At 38.9% G+C, this 15,523-nt stretch overlaps 1 protein-coding gene across 1 annotated transcript in view; it reads left to right on the forward strand.

The window, feature by feature from the left end:
* The window catches only part of SCYL1 (SCY1 like pseudokinase 1), a 1,581,020-nt gene that overhangs the window by 1,353,837 nt on the left and 211,660 nt on the right, over positions 1–15,523 (forward strand). Inside the window, exon 14 of the mRNA XM_044075764.1 lies at positions 725–837. Within this exon, the coding sequence (XP_043931699.1) occupies positions 725–837 (113 nt within the window). The remainder of the gene's footprint in view (positions 1–724; positions 838–15,523) is intronic.

Here is a 15,523-nt window from a genome sequence, read left to right on the forward strand (position 1 = left end):
GGGGAAGATTATTGTGTTTAAAGATAGTGAGGGTATAAATGTCTGTACTGGCTTATCTACACAATAAGTCCTCCACACATTTTATATCTTTTGTCTTCTTATTCATTTATAACTGTCATCCGTCTGAAGTATTCTAGTTTGTTGCCACTTAAATAATGATTCTTTGGAAGGTTATGATCAGAGAAGTATTAGGTTAACAAAATTGAGCAGTTTGTCTGTGGAGGTACTTCAAAAGTTCATAAACAAATCTAGGCATGAATGTCAAGGGGGAAAAATGAATCTCTTGTTTGAATCACAACCTATGTTTTAGTGGAAATGAGAAATTGGTGGTACTTGTAGTCTGTGAGGATTTTCTATTTGCTTTATTTGAAAAATTATTAGTGGTGTGTCTGTGTATACACACACACGCACAGTACACATATACACTTGTATTGCTGCAAAAGAGTCTGACTTTGGCTTTTTTTCATTTTTGCCGTATCAAGTCAGAAACATGGTAGGTGGAAGGATATGAGTCGAGTAACAGTTATGTATTAAATGTAGACTTGCATGCCTCACATAAATAGACAAGAGGAAGATTGCTTTTTTCCAGTGCAAATTTGGGTTTTAGATTTCTTTATTTCACTGGTCTGTGTTTGCACTTGGAAAATGTACAGGTAAAAATGTATACAATGCTGTTGAGGTCATACAATGACAACTTTTTTTTTTTTTTTTTTTTTTGTTTAAGATACAAGTAAAGCTGCATCCCCACCACAGCCGTCTACTGTTTCTACAGAAGAGGTAACTGAAGAAGACAGCATGGCTGACAGATGGGATGATGAGGACTGGGGCAGTCTGGAGGTAAGTAAATAAATAAATGAATTTTGTCGACTGTTAAAGGTAGCAATGCAAAATTATTAAAAAGTCAGTAATCGGAAAGCTTATTCGTTTTAGTGTAAAAATGAGTGGGGAAGGTTGGGGGGAATAGCTTATTTTACATATGCAGTAGTCATTTCACATCCCAAGAAAAGGTGTAATACTTTTTGGCACTGTTTATACCACGTCCCTGATTCCTTTACATAAGTGCCCAGATTAGTTCATTCAGTCTTCCAGTTATTTGATTGGGTGGTGGGCAATGTCTGCACAGTGATTACCTGCAGTTGGCATAGAGCAAAGCCTTCTTTTTAGACAAATTCTGCAGCTAAACATATTCAAAAGAGCAACTCACATGATCCTTAAGGTAAACATTTTTTTGTAATTTACCAATATGTTTCCTCTTATCTGATACTGGATTGCTAGGCAGGAATATATATTTCCTTTTAAATTAAATAATAAAATTGGATAACACATATGCCAAATTATGGTGAGTACATAACTTCTATGAAATACAAATATTTTTGAATATTGTTTGTTAGATTCTTATTTAAAGAACACTGTTACAGCACATAACATTGTTAGATAATATGTTTTGTGTCTCTGCAATGAGTAGTTGTTGGGAATTGCTCGTTTTGTTGACCTCACCTTATATTTTTGCACTTGTTCTGTACTGTGTGAGACACACCTCCTACTGGTATATTTTACTGCACGTTTGGGTTTTATGCCATTCACAGAGCTTGAGTCTTGATCCTTGTTTTCATACTTGGAAACTTCCCATGCTTAATGCCCTCAAATCTTCCTGAGGCTGGCATATCACAAAGATACACAAGCTTGTCTGTCTGTCTTGCCTGTGTGAGAAGCACATTATCAAGTACTGCCACATTTTGTTCTGGCCACTCTGAGATGAGAATAGAGCAAATCAGTGGCTTACTTCACTTTGTTCACCATTGAGAGTTCCTAGATCCAGTTATTTGCATGGGGGTTCTTCACTTGATCCCAGGCCTGTGCCAGACCAAGAGAGGAAGTAGGCATGAAAGATCAAGCAGTAATGGCAACCTCCTCAAAGTAAGCCCGTGCCAAGGTGACTTTATAGATGTCAAATGCAGCTAGCTCTACCTCTGCTAGGTTGGGTCAATGTATTACTCACTGGCCATTAATGAGAGTCCTGCAGAAACTGCAGAACAGGTATCCCCTAAAGGGATATATCCTTAATTATCTGCTCTGTGTCTCCATTTGTGTAGTCACTGGTAACATGCACGCAGCCTTCTTGCCCCAGGGGAGTAGTATCTTAAGTTTCCTACCAGAGGCTTTGATAATGCATACGGAACTAAGGACTCTCCTCCTTAGACACCCAACCCCTACTTTCTACCAGAGCTTGATTGTGCCAGGCAAGTCCAGACTATGAATATTCATTAGATGCTCAACATCTGATGGGAACTGTCATTTTGTTACAGGCGATCTCTCTAACCTCAGCTAGTCCTCTGGAATAATTTTTATGCACTGGAGTCATGTCATCCTACCTCATTTATTCACCTGTCATACTCTTGACCCCTTATCAGTTGAGGTTATGTCCACCCTTCCTGAGGCTACAGTTTTAGAACTTGTTCTGTTGCTGTTTGTGGCCTGTTAAGGAACTCCAAAGATTAAGGCCTTTATTCCTGAGAAGGATAAGGATAACGCAGTCTTTCCTCCATGTGACCCGATTCATTGGTGAACGCCCAGGCTCATGAAATTCTTTATGGACTGGCCTGGGGCTGCCTTGCCTTCTCTACTGTAAATGTCTAAGAGAGTGTCTAAGGAAGAAGTAGGTGGAAATCTGAGTCATCCTGCCTTGGAACATATCTCAGACAATGCTGTTCTGCAGTCTGTTGACATCTTGTTTTTGTTCTGTATCCTGCTAAGAAGACAGATGCACTGTACAAGCCGTAAAAGTGAAAGTAGAGTGAGATTGTGACCAGCCATCCTAAAGCAGACCACTGTGTGATCTTGTTAGTTCCACATAGGTCCCAAAAACATAGCACCTTTCCACCTTACTGCCTTATTGAGAATGTACGGCTTTGGACAGAGTGAGAGAGATTGTATTTTCCTTCTACCATGTTTGGGCTTAGATCCCACAGCTGTCTGTCTTGCTTATTCTGCTTGCAGTTCTCTCACATGGACTAGGCAATGGTATATCTAGGGGGTCTTCCTAATATGCTTCTGCAGTATTTTTTCATGTTGCCTGCTGTAATTTGTTTGCTTATGCTTTGGCAAGAGCAGCAGGCTTGAGTATGTGTCTGCACTCAGTGGTCATTCTTTATGTTCCTTTTGGAGTAGTGGAGTCCTCTTTGGGAAGGTCTTGCAGGATCTGATGGAAGACCTCCAGAAGAGGAAACATGAGGATAATTATTGAGTGCCTTCACAGGCATAAGCAGCTATTTTAGATTAGCCCAGTTCCCAAGGAAGAGGAATTCTTATAGAGTGAAGATAGACACCAATATATTAGTCTTTTTTTTTTTAAACAAGAAACATCTTTATTAAATTATCACTTATGACATAGGCAGTCATACATTAATATAAATGAAAACAAACTATAGTGACTTATTTTTAGTTGCAAACATTATACATTTAGAATCTATCCAGTAACATTGTCACTCAAACATTACATAGCTCATTCAAATCATGCCTTATTTTAAACTTCATTCCTCCTCCAAAACATTATTCTGCATGTATAGTTTCCACAGTTCCCGTTTTTTGTATGTAATTTGTTCCTACCATTTTCTAAAGATCCCATTTCCAGTTGTTTTATCTCTGCTACTATTTTCACTGCGTCTAGTACAGTTGGTTTATAGGTTCATAGGTAGGTACTAGGTTATTGGCCCTAGGGCCTATACAAGCCTAGCCAAAAAGGTACCCTGGCTTTCGCCACCCAAGAAAATTATTTTCCTGTGCCCCTGTCAAGCAGAACCACAGAAGTGATCCCCGGGGTGAATTTCCTATTACCCATCCAATCATATAGGTTCATAGGTAGTTTAGACTTTAATTTCCATTTCATAGTAATTGCTTTTTTGGCAGCTACCATAATTAGACTCAGCAAGGTTTTACTATGTCTAGGCAATTCCAGTTCTGTATCATAGCTAAAAAAAAAAAGTTTCCTTAGTTATACCAGCTCAGCCAGTATATCTGATAGAGTAGTGTGCAGGAAATTTTTAAAGACTGCCAGCTCATTACACTCCCAAAAAAATATGTTCCCAATTGTCTCGTTCTTCCCCATTACACCTCCAGTATTTGTTGTCTGCCTGAGGAAGAATTCTTTAGTCTGCTTGGGGTATAAAAATTCCTGTGTAAACACTTCCAAGCAAGGATTCTAAATCTTCTAGACTTTGTTGCGTATTTGGGAGTCATACATACATCCCCCATTGTTTCTTTGTGAATTGATTTTCAAGTCTCTTCCCAATCCCTTCTAAGCTCATCTGATTGATTCTTATAGTTATTTTGCAGTATTTTATATCCTGTACTAATTCTCCCTTTTTAACAGCAGCTTCTGTTCTAGATTCTACTAAATACTCTACCAGTGCTGGTCTTTTGCTTCGGATCCCCCTATTTCTTTCTCTTTGCCTGTACCCTGATATCGGTCTTTGATAAAGAAGGCAATCTCTGGCTTGCAGTTCATATAAATTCTTGGCCTCTTCCCATTCTCTTAGCTTTCCCACTCTAATTATTTGCTCCCATTACCTTGGTCCCTTTGCCAGTTTTCTCTAGTGAATTCCTGCCCCCTCTTGCCTATTGTCTGTATCTCTAATTGCAGTCATTGCTGTCAACAGAATCTTCTTTCTCCATTCCTGTGTTGGCTTGGTTCTTAGAATGCTTTCTGCTACTTTGTAATATACTGTATAGTTGTTATGTCCCTTCGTGCTGTCTCAGCCAAGTCACTCAGGAGAGCAGTTGCATTGTTTAGGACTATCTAAGACATGGTTTCCTCAGAATCCACTATTCAGAGAGTTATCATTCAGGACCAGTAGGCTGTCAGTGTGTCAGTGATGACCACATCTTAGAATTATTTGGAGCTTCTCCAAAATCACTTCACTAAGGGATCAAGCCATCAGCCATCTCTGTGAAGATTTTAAAGAACAGACCCAAGCTTTACTTTTCACAGAGGTCCCAGAGACTTATTTTTTTCAGAATAAGACTAAGAGATTTATACCTTCCTGATAGGGATGGGTGTTTTCCATTACATTCTGGATTGTGTCAGTTTCAGTGAGTGTATCTAATTTGCCAGATTTTGGATGAAAACTCTCCAGGGTGTTTTGAACACCATGGTAAGGCACCCAGATGGCGTTGCTGGAAATAATGGATGACATATCATCATCTGAATTTCTGCAAAATAATCTGCTTTGGTATACTCTGTGTGGGACCAGCATTCATTACAAAAGTACAACTGTTTGGTCTCTCTTCTGCTCCAAGAATGCTGCAGGACACAGACCTGCATGTTCTGCTTTACATAAAAGTCTGGCTTCTTGTGTCCTCCTCAGGAGATTCTTTGATAGCGTTCTTGTTTAGAGACTTCTGTGGTGGAATATGCAAAGTATGACATCTATAAACTACATTAAATTCTCTTTACCTTCATTGGATTAGATTTTAGCACTCTTTCCTTGCCCCTGCCCCTTGGCTTTGGACCCTTTTGCATCTTTTATGCCTGATGGTAGTTTGATGGTAGCTGAAGTCTGTTGAAATGTCTGAAGATGGGCATGTTGCATGCAGTGGATTGTGAGATACAGGAAGTTGCATAGTCACTGTTCCCTCATCAGTTTTCTGCTAGTGTGAAATTATGTTGTGAAGCTCTAGAGAGAAGACTTCCTGTTTATTTCACTGCAGTCCTTCCCTTCTTATAGCAGAACCTGGCACAAGTCATGACAACAGTTATATTTTCCAGGGTTGCTAGCTCACCTGCTACTCTTTCATGGTTTAGAGGAAAGGGGACAACTCTATTTCTAGGTCACCATATTTATGGATGCTAATAGTTCTGAGGGTGCGTCTTGAATCTTTCTGAATACAGGCTTTTTTCCCCATCAGTCCCCACAGCTTTCGAGCCTACTATTGCAGTGACTTTGATAACCTTGGAATTTGCACAGGTTTGGGTGGACTCTCAAAATATACTGTTATACTCTTTTACTCGTTGATTTAGCATATTCATACTGGCAACACTAGCCCATATTGCTTATTTGATTATTGTTTTTCATTTATTTTAATTGTGTCATGCTTGGGTCTAAGCAAGAAAAAATAAATTTGAACTTGAGTCAACAAGTTTAATTGTAGGCCATACTTTTACCCTCAAATCTCTGGAAGAGGAGCTAAAACAAGAGCACCTCCAGCTTCAGTTTGGCACCCCATCCTTTTTGCAGTATGGTAAACAAGCAGGAAGGTATGCACTCATGCTCCCTGTGCAGAGAGGTGATGTATGTGTCTCTAGTGGGTCATACATATGGCACTTCATAGTCTTCATAAGTAAGTGCACTGGTGGACTCGCTGAGCCACATCTTCGGTCCACTTCTGGTGCTGAAGATTCAAGAATCCTATCTTGTTTAAGTTTTTGGAGGGTGGTATTTCCCAGTTGCCAAACATTTTCACTGTTCAGGACAGTGTAGTCCTCCCCATTTTATTCTTAATTTGGGAGGGTAGAACTGAGTAAATGATGGGAATGTTCTATTTTCATTGAATTGAAAGTTTCTAACAGGTCTTTCCCATTTTGCGTCTGACTTTACACTTCATTTGAAAATTCAGAACAGAATGACCAAGAGACATCCTTCTCTCCCCATGGTGACCAGGAATGGTGTGTTTTCATGTTGTTGTGTCCCTGACAGTGCAGAAATATATCAAAGTAAAAGCCAGGAAAATCTCCTGTGGGGCAACAGCCAGCTCTTCATTAGATCTCTTACTTTCTCTAGGCCTCACATACAGACTCTCAGAAGTAATTAAGGCTAGCTGTAAGCATTCCAGTTGTCATACATAAGTGGAAAATGTCATCTGTTTGGGTAGAGAGTTATCCAGTGGCTTGGGAGTATGTACCAACAGGTGATCTGACCTAACTCGGGCCCCTTTATGGTATGAATCTTAGTTATTCCATATTCATGGTGTGTACCTCTGGCATCTGTGCTGATCTTGACCCTAACACATTTCCTCAGAGGGGTTTTGCACTTAATTCCCCCTTTGAAGAGTTTTTCTTCTCCTTTGGATCTTAGCTTTGTGACTAATAGGCTCAACACTTCCCTTGTTTGACCCTCCTGATTTGGCAGTTCTGAAATTTGTCTTTTGGAAGACGCTTTTCTTCATAGCCATCATATCATGTCATAAGATCTTAAACCTTCTGTCGCTTACCTGTAAGGATCCATATCTGGGCATTAACATAGATCAACCCCTTAAGAATGACATTTGTTGCTTTCCAGAAATAATTGCTGTGTGATCGTCAAACGTGCCCATTTATCTCTTTCTGTTTTATTTCCTGGAGCTGAAATGAGGAGCAAAGGAGTCCTTCACACCTTCATGTTTTACCTGAAGAAGCTGCATAAGTTCAGGAAGATTTAATATTTTTTGATGTTCTTCATAATCAAGATTGCAGTACTGATGCTTGGAACTTCTGCCATGCCGAAGCCTGTAACCAGCCCAGTTTCGAGAGCCTTTGCATCATCCCTAGCTGACAGAAGTCAGAAGACTGACCTCTAGACATCAGGGTATAAGAAGGGCTTCAGTCTGTGCCATCGTCAATTCTTTCTAGCTCTGCATTTCGATGAACTTCACGTCTGTTCAGTATACTCGCAGTCCTTTGGTTGGCACAATTTTTAAAAGAACCTAATTCTTCCATTCAGATAAGTACCTCACATGCATATCAATAGCTCAGTTTTCACCTGAAGAGGTTACATAAGTTCAGGAAGAGTGAATATTTGTAGTTCTTTGGTCCTCAGAAGAAGAAGGGGTTTGCAGTTACCAAAGCAAGCCCCATTCAAAGTGAATTGGCAGTTGCATTGTGTTTGGCATTCAAGTGGTGAACTGCCCATTAGAAAAAAGATGCTGTCAGAGAGCCACTGTTTTTAAATTGGGCATTTATATGCGTTTATATATCTATTGTGTTTTCTGTTTTACTTTCTTGCCTTGTACATTGTGCTTACTTAGTGTTTGGGGGTCAAACTGAGTTGTGTGGGGCCTAAGCAAAGTAACGTAATGTGCACCAGCCGGATCAAGCTTGCCACTGAGCTCAGGAATGAGAGAGAGAAAGAGAATGGTGGAAAAATAGCTGAGCTGAGGGTTGCAAAAGAGGAAATCCCACCAGTTACCCACTGTGAGGGTCAGCTGAGAAGTCATCTGATATAATGAGTGCATATCTGTTATGTCTTAGCTGAGAAGTGAAGTGTCTGCATCCTTATTGCAAGCACAACAAGGCTGTTGTGGACGGGTCTGTGTTACCATATCGAATGGTAACAATGCCGAACGCTCATATGAGAAAATATTCATGAGAACGAACTTGTGTTTTTGGGGTCGGGGTACAGTGAGGATTGGAATATTTGCCCTTTCTTCACTGTAGTGCGACCTCGGAGTTGGAATGTATATTTAGCGGGGGGGGGGGTGCAGCCCCCCGACAATAGCAAGTTCATTCTTGTGATATTCGCTCATATGAGCGTTCAGCATTATTACCATTCGATATGGTAATATAGACCTGTTGTGGACAGACCATAACAGGTAAGTATGTGTCATACCCATCTTTAGTCTTACCTGCTTCAGTCGTGATCATACCTCTAGTTTTGATGAACAAAAGTACTAGGATTCCATGGGAAACTTGCTGGCTGTGTTCAACACAGGGGAAATAAGTATCTCTGAAAAGGCATCATCCAAATAATTGCAGCAGAGTCGAATGCTCTAATATTGATAAACTTCAAGTGTAATTTCTCTATTTTCTACTGAAGTGTGGTTCCTTAAAGGAAATTTACCAGGAAAAGGAAGTTTGCCAAGAATTATCTTTGTCTGTCAAGTATTTGAGTCTGATATCAGCTAGTTGGAGGGAGAGAAGATAACTTTTGAAGACACAAACTTAGCTGTTCTTACTTCCAGGTCCTTGAGCATTTGGCAATAGCTGGAGTCTCCTTTCTTGCTTGATTTTTTTTCATTGTCAGGTTCTTAATGTTAAGTTACATATGCACGCCACTACTGCTGAGGTACAGCTTTGCATCATTTTGCTAGGCTTGGAGGGAATGACCAGTTCCTTGCTTTGCATTTTTTAATCATTCACGCATTTCAGATCCTGGTCTTTATATGTATCATAATAAGTTCCCATGCCTGATGCTGAATAAACTGAAGCTTTATAAGCACGCCTGCAGTTATCATATCTAAAACCAGGGTCCACTAAAGCATTGCTAAGGAAAGGACTACAACATTGAGGAATACCTGGAAGTATATATTCAACTTGGCCACTCAACATTAATCATCCTAAGTGGGCAAAAATGTAAACCCACCTCAGCCTGTACAAGGTGGCTGCTCTGTTGGTAAGACGTGTGGATGGGGTAGGTTCCCTTAAGGGATCCCGTGAAAAAGAAAGCGAGGATGGAAAGGACAGATTCATATCCCAGAGGCTCCCCTCACTCTGGAACAAAATCCCAATCCATGTTAGGCAGAGCCCATCAATGACCCTCTTCAAGAGAAATCTTGACGAGTGGATGGGAGATCGCAGGTTTACCCCTGGGATCTCTTCTGTGTCCCTATTAGACAGAGGCACAGTAAACTAACCTTAAAAGGGCTATCTTCTGTGACCTACTATACAGAGGCACAGTCAACTAATCTAAAAGGGTGGCGAAAGCCAAACACACTCTGGCTAGGCTTATAAATGCCCTAGGGCAGATAGCCTAGTATCAACCTGTGAACCTAAGAGGATAACAGAACAGAAGGCTAGTCAGCAGATAAAATTTCCTCCACCAAAGTTCATCATTTGGTGTCCTTTAGCCCTTCACTGATCATGAGCTTTCCTTCAACTAGTGAGGGATTATCTGACTGAGAAAGTTGTTGAAAAGGTAGTTTCCTAGCAGCCCTCTGGGATGTCATGTGTCTGTCTGTCTCATTAAGAGTGAATCTTTAAGCAGTTAGCATGTGATCTGTTGTTTTACTTGGGCCCAGAAACTCTTCCTTTGTCCTACTCTGTGGCTTGGCAGTGACATCATCCCAGGCTGGGCTGTAAGCAAGGGAGCCCGCAGGACTTTTTGCAGGGGAGTGCAAACCCAGAGCCCTGCCCACAACCCCCACCCCCCCACCCATCCCCACCCCCCCACCCATCCCCACCCATGCAGCCAGTCCACTGTCCCATTACTTGGCTATTTATCCCCATTTGCCATAGACACTGTTCAAACCTCTCAGTGTGCATACTGTTTTATGCTTTACTTCTACAATGATTACAGACATTTGGATTTAATTTACTACTTTTATTTCAAATGTTATAGCCTAAACACTGATAGACATTTACTAAAACTAAACAAAACAATAATCTTACAATGAAAACAGACTTAGCATTAAAGCTTCTCTACCTTTGAAACTCACATTCACTGAAACAGCACTGAAACCCACATTCAAAGAAAATGCATCTGGCCAGTGGCAGGTTGTTTACCTTTGAGCTGTTGTCAAGCAATATGGTCCTTCCACACCTTGTTAGGGCCATGCAAAAGATCTTTTATATATATATATATATATATATATTATTTTTTATATGTTATAATTAATACCTGATTGTATTAATTATAATATATAATTGAATTATATCCCTTGTATTATACAGCACCACTTGTTTGAGTGTGTTTTAAATTTATAGTTTTGAGCATTTTTCCAGTAAGCAATGAAACAAAACATACAAACCAATAATGACAAACTGCCCAATTCAGAACATTTCAACCATAAAAGGCCACTCAAACTTGTGTCATTACAAATCCCACCACTAGCTGTCAAACTTTATACTAAACACAAACACTACAACCTTAGACACTTCTCCCAAATAGCCATCCCACTCCAACCCCACAAACCAGGCTACACTGTACCAATCAATCTTTCTCTATCTTGCTCCTAAACTATGGGAATTCCCGACCCCCTTTCCCCACCTAAAGGAGCCATAATCCTTCGACCCCACCCAGAATTTAAAAAAATTCCTTAATTCCTAATTAAACTGCACTTGTCACACAGCAGGCCATGTCACCTAAGGCCTCATAACCTCTTACTTTATTCTTTTTCAGCTATTAACACTGCTTGATGCCACCTTCCCATCCTTCCCTACCCTGACACTTATTCCCCACAGCATTTCCACCATAATGTAAACCAGAAATATAATCACGCAAAATGTGTTTGTCTATTAATTGTTGCTACATCTCTTAAGTGCTACTGTACTGTTTTGTTATACTTTGTATTTCTGTTCTGTTCTTGTTATGTATAGCTTACTGCATTCTCTATTCTTTGTGAATTATTTCACCAGACCAGAACCTGAAAATAGTCAGTTGTGATCAGCGCAATAACCTGGTAAACAAATGTAAAATAACATAGATAAAATAAAACATACAGAGCATCATAGAATGCCTTCTAAACAGCATGAACCCTGACTTATCAGACCTTCTGCAATTGCTATTTAACCATAGCCTCCAAACTGGCTTCATGCCTCACTAATGGAGATCAGCAATAGTCATCAGTCTGCACAAAGGTTGGCCATCTACAGACCATGGAAACTAAAGACCCATAATTCTCACTAGTCTTATATGCAGTTGTCATCCAAGGACACTTAAGAAGTGGAAGAAACATTTGCATTATTTTCTTATTCTGGAGGTCTTGCCTTTTTCAGAGAAGTATGCACGTAAAACTTAATGTGAAATAGAATCTGCATCTATTTCTCAACTATTCCTAAGTTTTTGCTCTGTCCCTCATAATTCTTTTTATTTCCTGCTGAATCATAGAAGATCATAGTGCCAAAATTAGAGTTCTACATATATTTTTGTCCAGAAAAAGGCATATTGATACAAAACACTTTTTCTGTTAACTTTATAAGTAAATTAGAGGAATATTTAAAAACTGTCCCCAATTTTCATCGTATGTCACCCCAGAATTCTTAATCAAGTAAGGTAAGTTTAACATCACATCCTACATGCTTTATTGGTTTTAAAAACAAGTACAACACTTTGAACTGTTTTCCTTCCCAGTAAATGGTAGTACATAGAGCAGATAAAGCTCCATGTACTACAAAGAGTTATGACTGGGTCTTTGATTATAACTCTTTATTACATATTTTCAACATGGATGTCACAATTCACTTCTCTATATATGGACTCATTTGATTCTAATCACCATTGTGTGCTTCAGTAGTTTATTTATGTGCACATATATATATATATATATATATATATATAAAATCATATTACATAACATGTTTATGATATATTTAATACATTTATGTAATGGTTATAATGCATCCATGGTGTAGTGATGACAAAAACAGTTCCAAATATCGTTTGCATTAAACATATCCCAAGTTAAAATCATGGGTTGTTCAAAAGCAGCAGATGTTTTATAATGTAAGAACTTGCAACCTACACAGTCTGGATCAACAACATAGGTCACGTGTTAGATTAAGCCATGTCCAGGTGAGTCCATTTTCTTCAGAAGCCAGATAGTACCAACTTTGGATACTGCTTGCATAATGGCTCATATGTACTGTTTTAAATAATAACAAGCTGGAAGTGGTACTGTTGTGGTCTACTTATACAAATATCTCTGATATGTATCATCACCACCAAATGGATGCCTTCTATTATCCTTCTTGTGGGTGTAACTAGGGTATCTGAGACTTTATCAACCACGAGGTCTACCACTACCAGAACTTAAACTAAAGTGCTACAATTTTGTAGTAAGTATAAGTATGATGTGAGTGTGTGGAGCTTCTGGCATAACGGACAAGCTTCCCACATCGAGTGTGACACTTAATATTTTGACTCTTGTGGATCACCGAATTAACCTACATGACAGTCAGTCTATTCATAAACTCCTTATAAAGCAAATAATTTCTGCAAATTGTGCAATGGCAAGGATGCATTAGTGCATTTACAGCAGACACAGAACCTTTGTTGACTTTCCTCTTGTATCTTACAAATTCAAGCAAAACATCACTATATGACAAATCACTGCATCAAAGAAAAAATTTTTAAATGCTTATAAGCTACTTCCATCTGAGAAAAGGAAGTACAGCTCTATTCTTCCGTAAAATGACTTCACTTCTTTAGGACATTACTCAAATGTCTTAGAGACTGCCATATAACATTTTGCTTCATAGTTATTTCCAAAAGGAAATGCAGGCTAGATTTAAGCAGCTTTAAAAATAAACATCCAGACCTCAAAGGTGCACTGTGCCCAATTTAACACATCTGCAGGTTGTTTATTATCTGCATTTACTAACATTACTTCAACACTACTATACAACGAGGACTCATTTGTATTCAAAACTGAGCTTGCTGATTGGACAGCCCAATCAGGGTGTGCCCATTGTAAATCGAACATATACCGATAGAATAAAATTAGGCCACTGAAGTACCATTAAGTGGCCAGACTATCTACTGGAATATGCAGAGGAACAGTGCAAAATAAAAGAAAAATCAGGTGCATTCAAAGTGCAAAATAAAAGAAAAATCAAGCGCAGTCTCAAAAATAACGAAAGAGGACTGTGCCTGATTTTCCTTATATTTGCATCCCTTGTAAAATGTGAACAAAAAAAACAGCAAAGTAGCTTCTCTTTTCTCCATTGCTTCTCCTGCACTATACTGATGTGCTGTGCACATAAATCCCATGCATGCTAAGTATGTCAAAGAAGGATAAATGCAAAGGCACACTTCAGTGCCCTTATGCAAAGACATTATATAAAAAGGTAAGCAATTTGTTTCTTAAACAATATCATTGTATAATAGCAGTAATCCACTGCTAGGTGTGGGTATATCAAGATTTACCCATGGTTGGCTTTGTTTAATTACTTGAGCTTTGCCCTTGTGATCAAACCACACCAATAGTGGGTAAATCCTGATGCACACACATCCACTGCTTAAATTATAATAACAGCAAACACTCTGCTTCCTCACCAGTCAGAGGGATGATTGGAGCATATCCTGCCCAGTCAATAATACTGCGTCCTCACATATCGGGGAGCAGCTGTACCCCTACCACAATTAATCAATTCACAGCAGACTTGTTTTCATTCTGCAGAGTGTCTGACTCCATGTACTCTGAGTTCATTAGCTACTTCTCTCCTACAAGTTGTCCTACAATCATGCCCTTTATCCCATCCTAAGGTATTCCACTTGGTCATTGGTGTAGCAGTGTCAAGTTCTACAACTCCAGTATGCAACCATTTTCAATCTATCACTAGAACATTTTTTTTAATATTACAAGACTGGATGTTCCTTTACACATGCTTGCCTCTGTACTGTGATTAACTTGGAATGCAAATCTTCATTTCTGTCTGCTTTTCTCTCAGTCATAAAATTGCAATTTTTTGGGGGGTTAAAGCAATAGTTTATAAACCATTCTGTTACTATGCCATGTGCAAAATAACAAAAAGCCACATGTATTAAGCTTTCCTAATAAAGGCAACATTCTGTTCACCTTATAAGGAGAAGGTTACCAACTTCCCGTATAAATTTAGTCAGTTAAATTTACAATAAAATTTGTTAAATGTTAGCTACAGATATGAAGTTCAGGAATGACTCAATATTATATACTGACTAACTAATTCAAACATTGTGATTTTGGTAATCTGTTTACATTTATATGCAAGAATGCTGTATAATTAAAGACCAGATATTATAAACCACATAGCAAAGATGCAACAAAGAGCTGAAATAGTTCAGAGAAAAGGCCCTTGTTTACATTAGTTATAAATAAGATAAGATTGAAGTAATGAAATGCAAAATATAAACATACCTCTCTCAGACTATTGTGTACTGAAACAATCCAAAATTAATTTACAGGATTATTCAACAATCTGTCAGAACTCATAGTTGTATAATACATGCTAGTTGATTAAACATTACAGTTATGCTCAAGCGAATGGTGTAAACACTGCTGTACATTACCAGACCCTGAATTAACAACCACACATAAGAAGGCAAGCATAAAAGTTTAGAGTTTGAGCATGCCTTATGTTGAAAATATCTCCTTCCAAGTAAACAAATTAAAAATAAGCGTTCACATTGCCTTACAACTTTCCTTAAAGCTAAGTCAAAATTCTCACCTCGTCTGTAGTCCGAACATCCTCCAGAGTTCAAATTCCCAGTAGGTGCGAAAGACGAAGACGTAAACCATTGGTCGCACAGACACAGAAGAGGAAAACAGGTTGCAAACACCTGTTGCATCTCTGTGACTGGATGGAATGCAAAGGACTTTCTTAGAGGAACGCCCTTTAAAAAAAAAACTTTTTTTAAATAAAAATAAAATTAATTTCTCGGCCAGCCAGTTCCAGGGGGGTGCAAGTGCACCCCCTTGCACCTGCCTGCGGGCGCCCTTGGCTGTAAGTTGGTCATTATTGATTTTACACTGAAACAACTGTAAAGAAATAAATCATGTTGCTCTACGTTTTAAAATGTGGGAACAATTAAGAAACTTTTAACAGAGGTGTTGGAATTTTATGCTGTGTTGGAGATAG

The sequence above is a fragment of the Protopterus annectens genome, chromosome 6.part1 (assembly GCF_019279795.1).
Source record: "Protopterus annectens isolate FY-2018-M chromosome 6.part1, PAN1.0, whole genome shotgun sequence".
Classification (NCBI taxonomy): Eukaryota; Metazoa; Chordata; order Ceratodontiformes; family Protopteridae; genus Protopterus; species Protopterus annectens.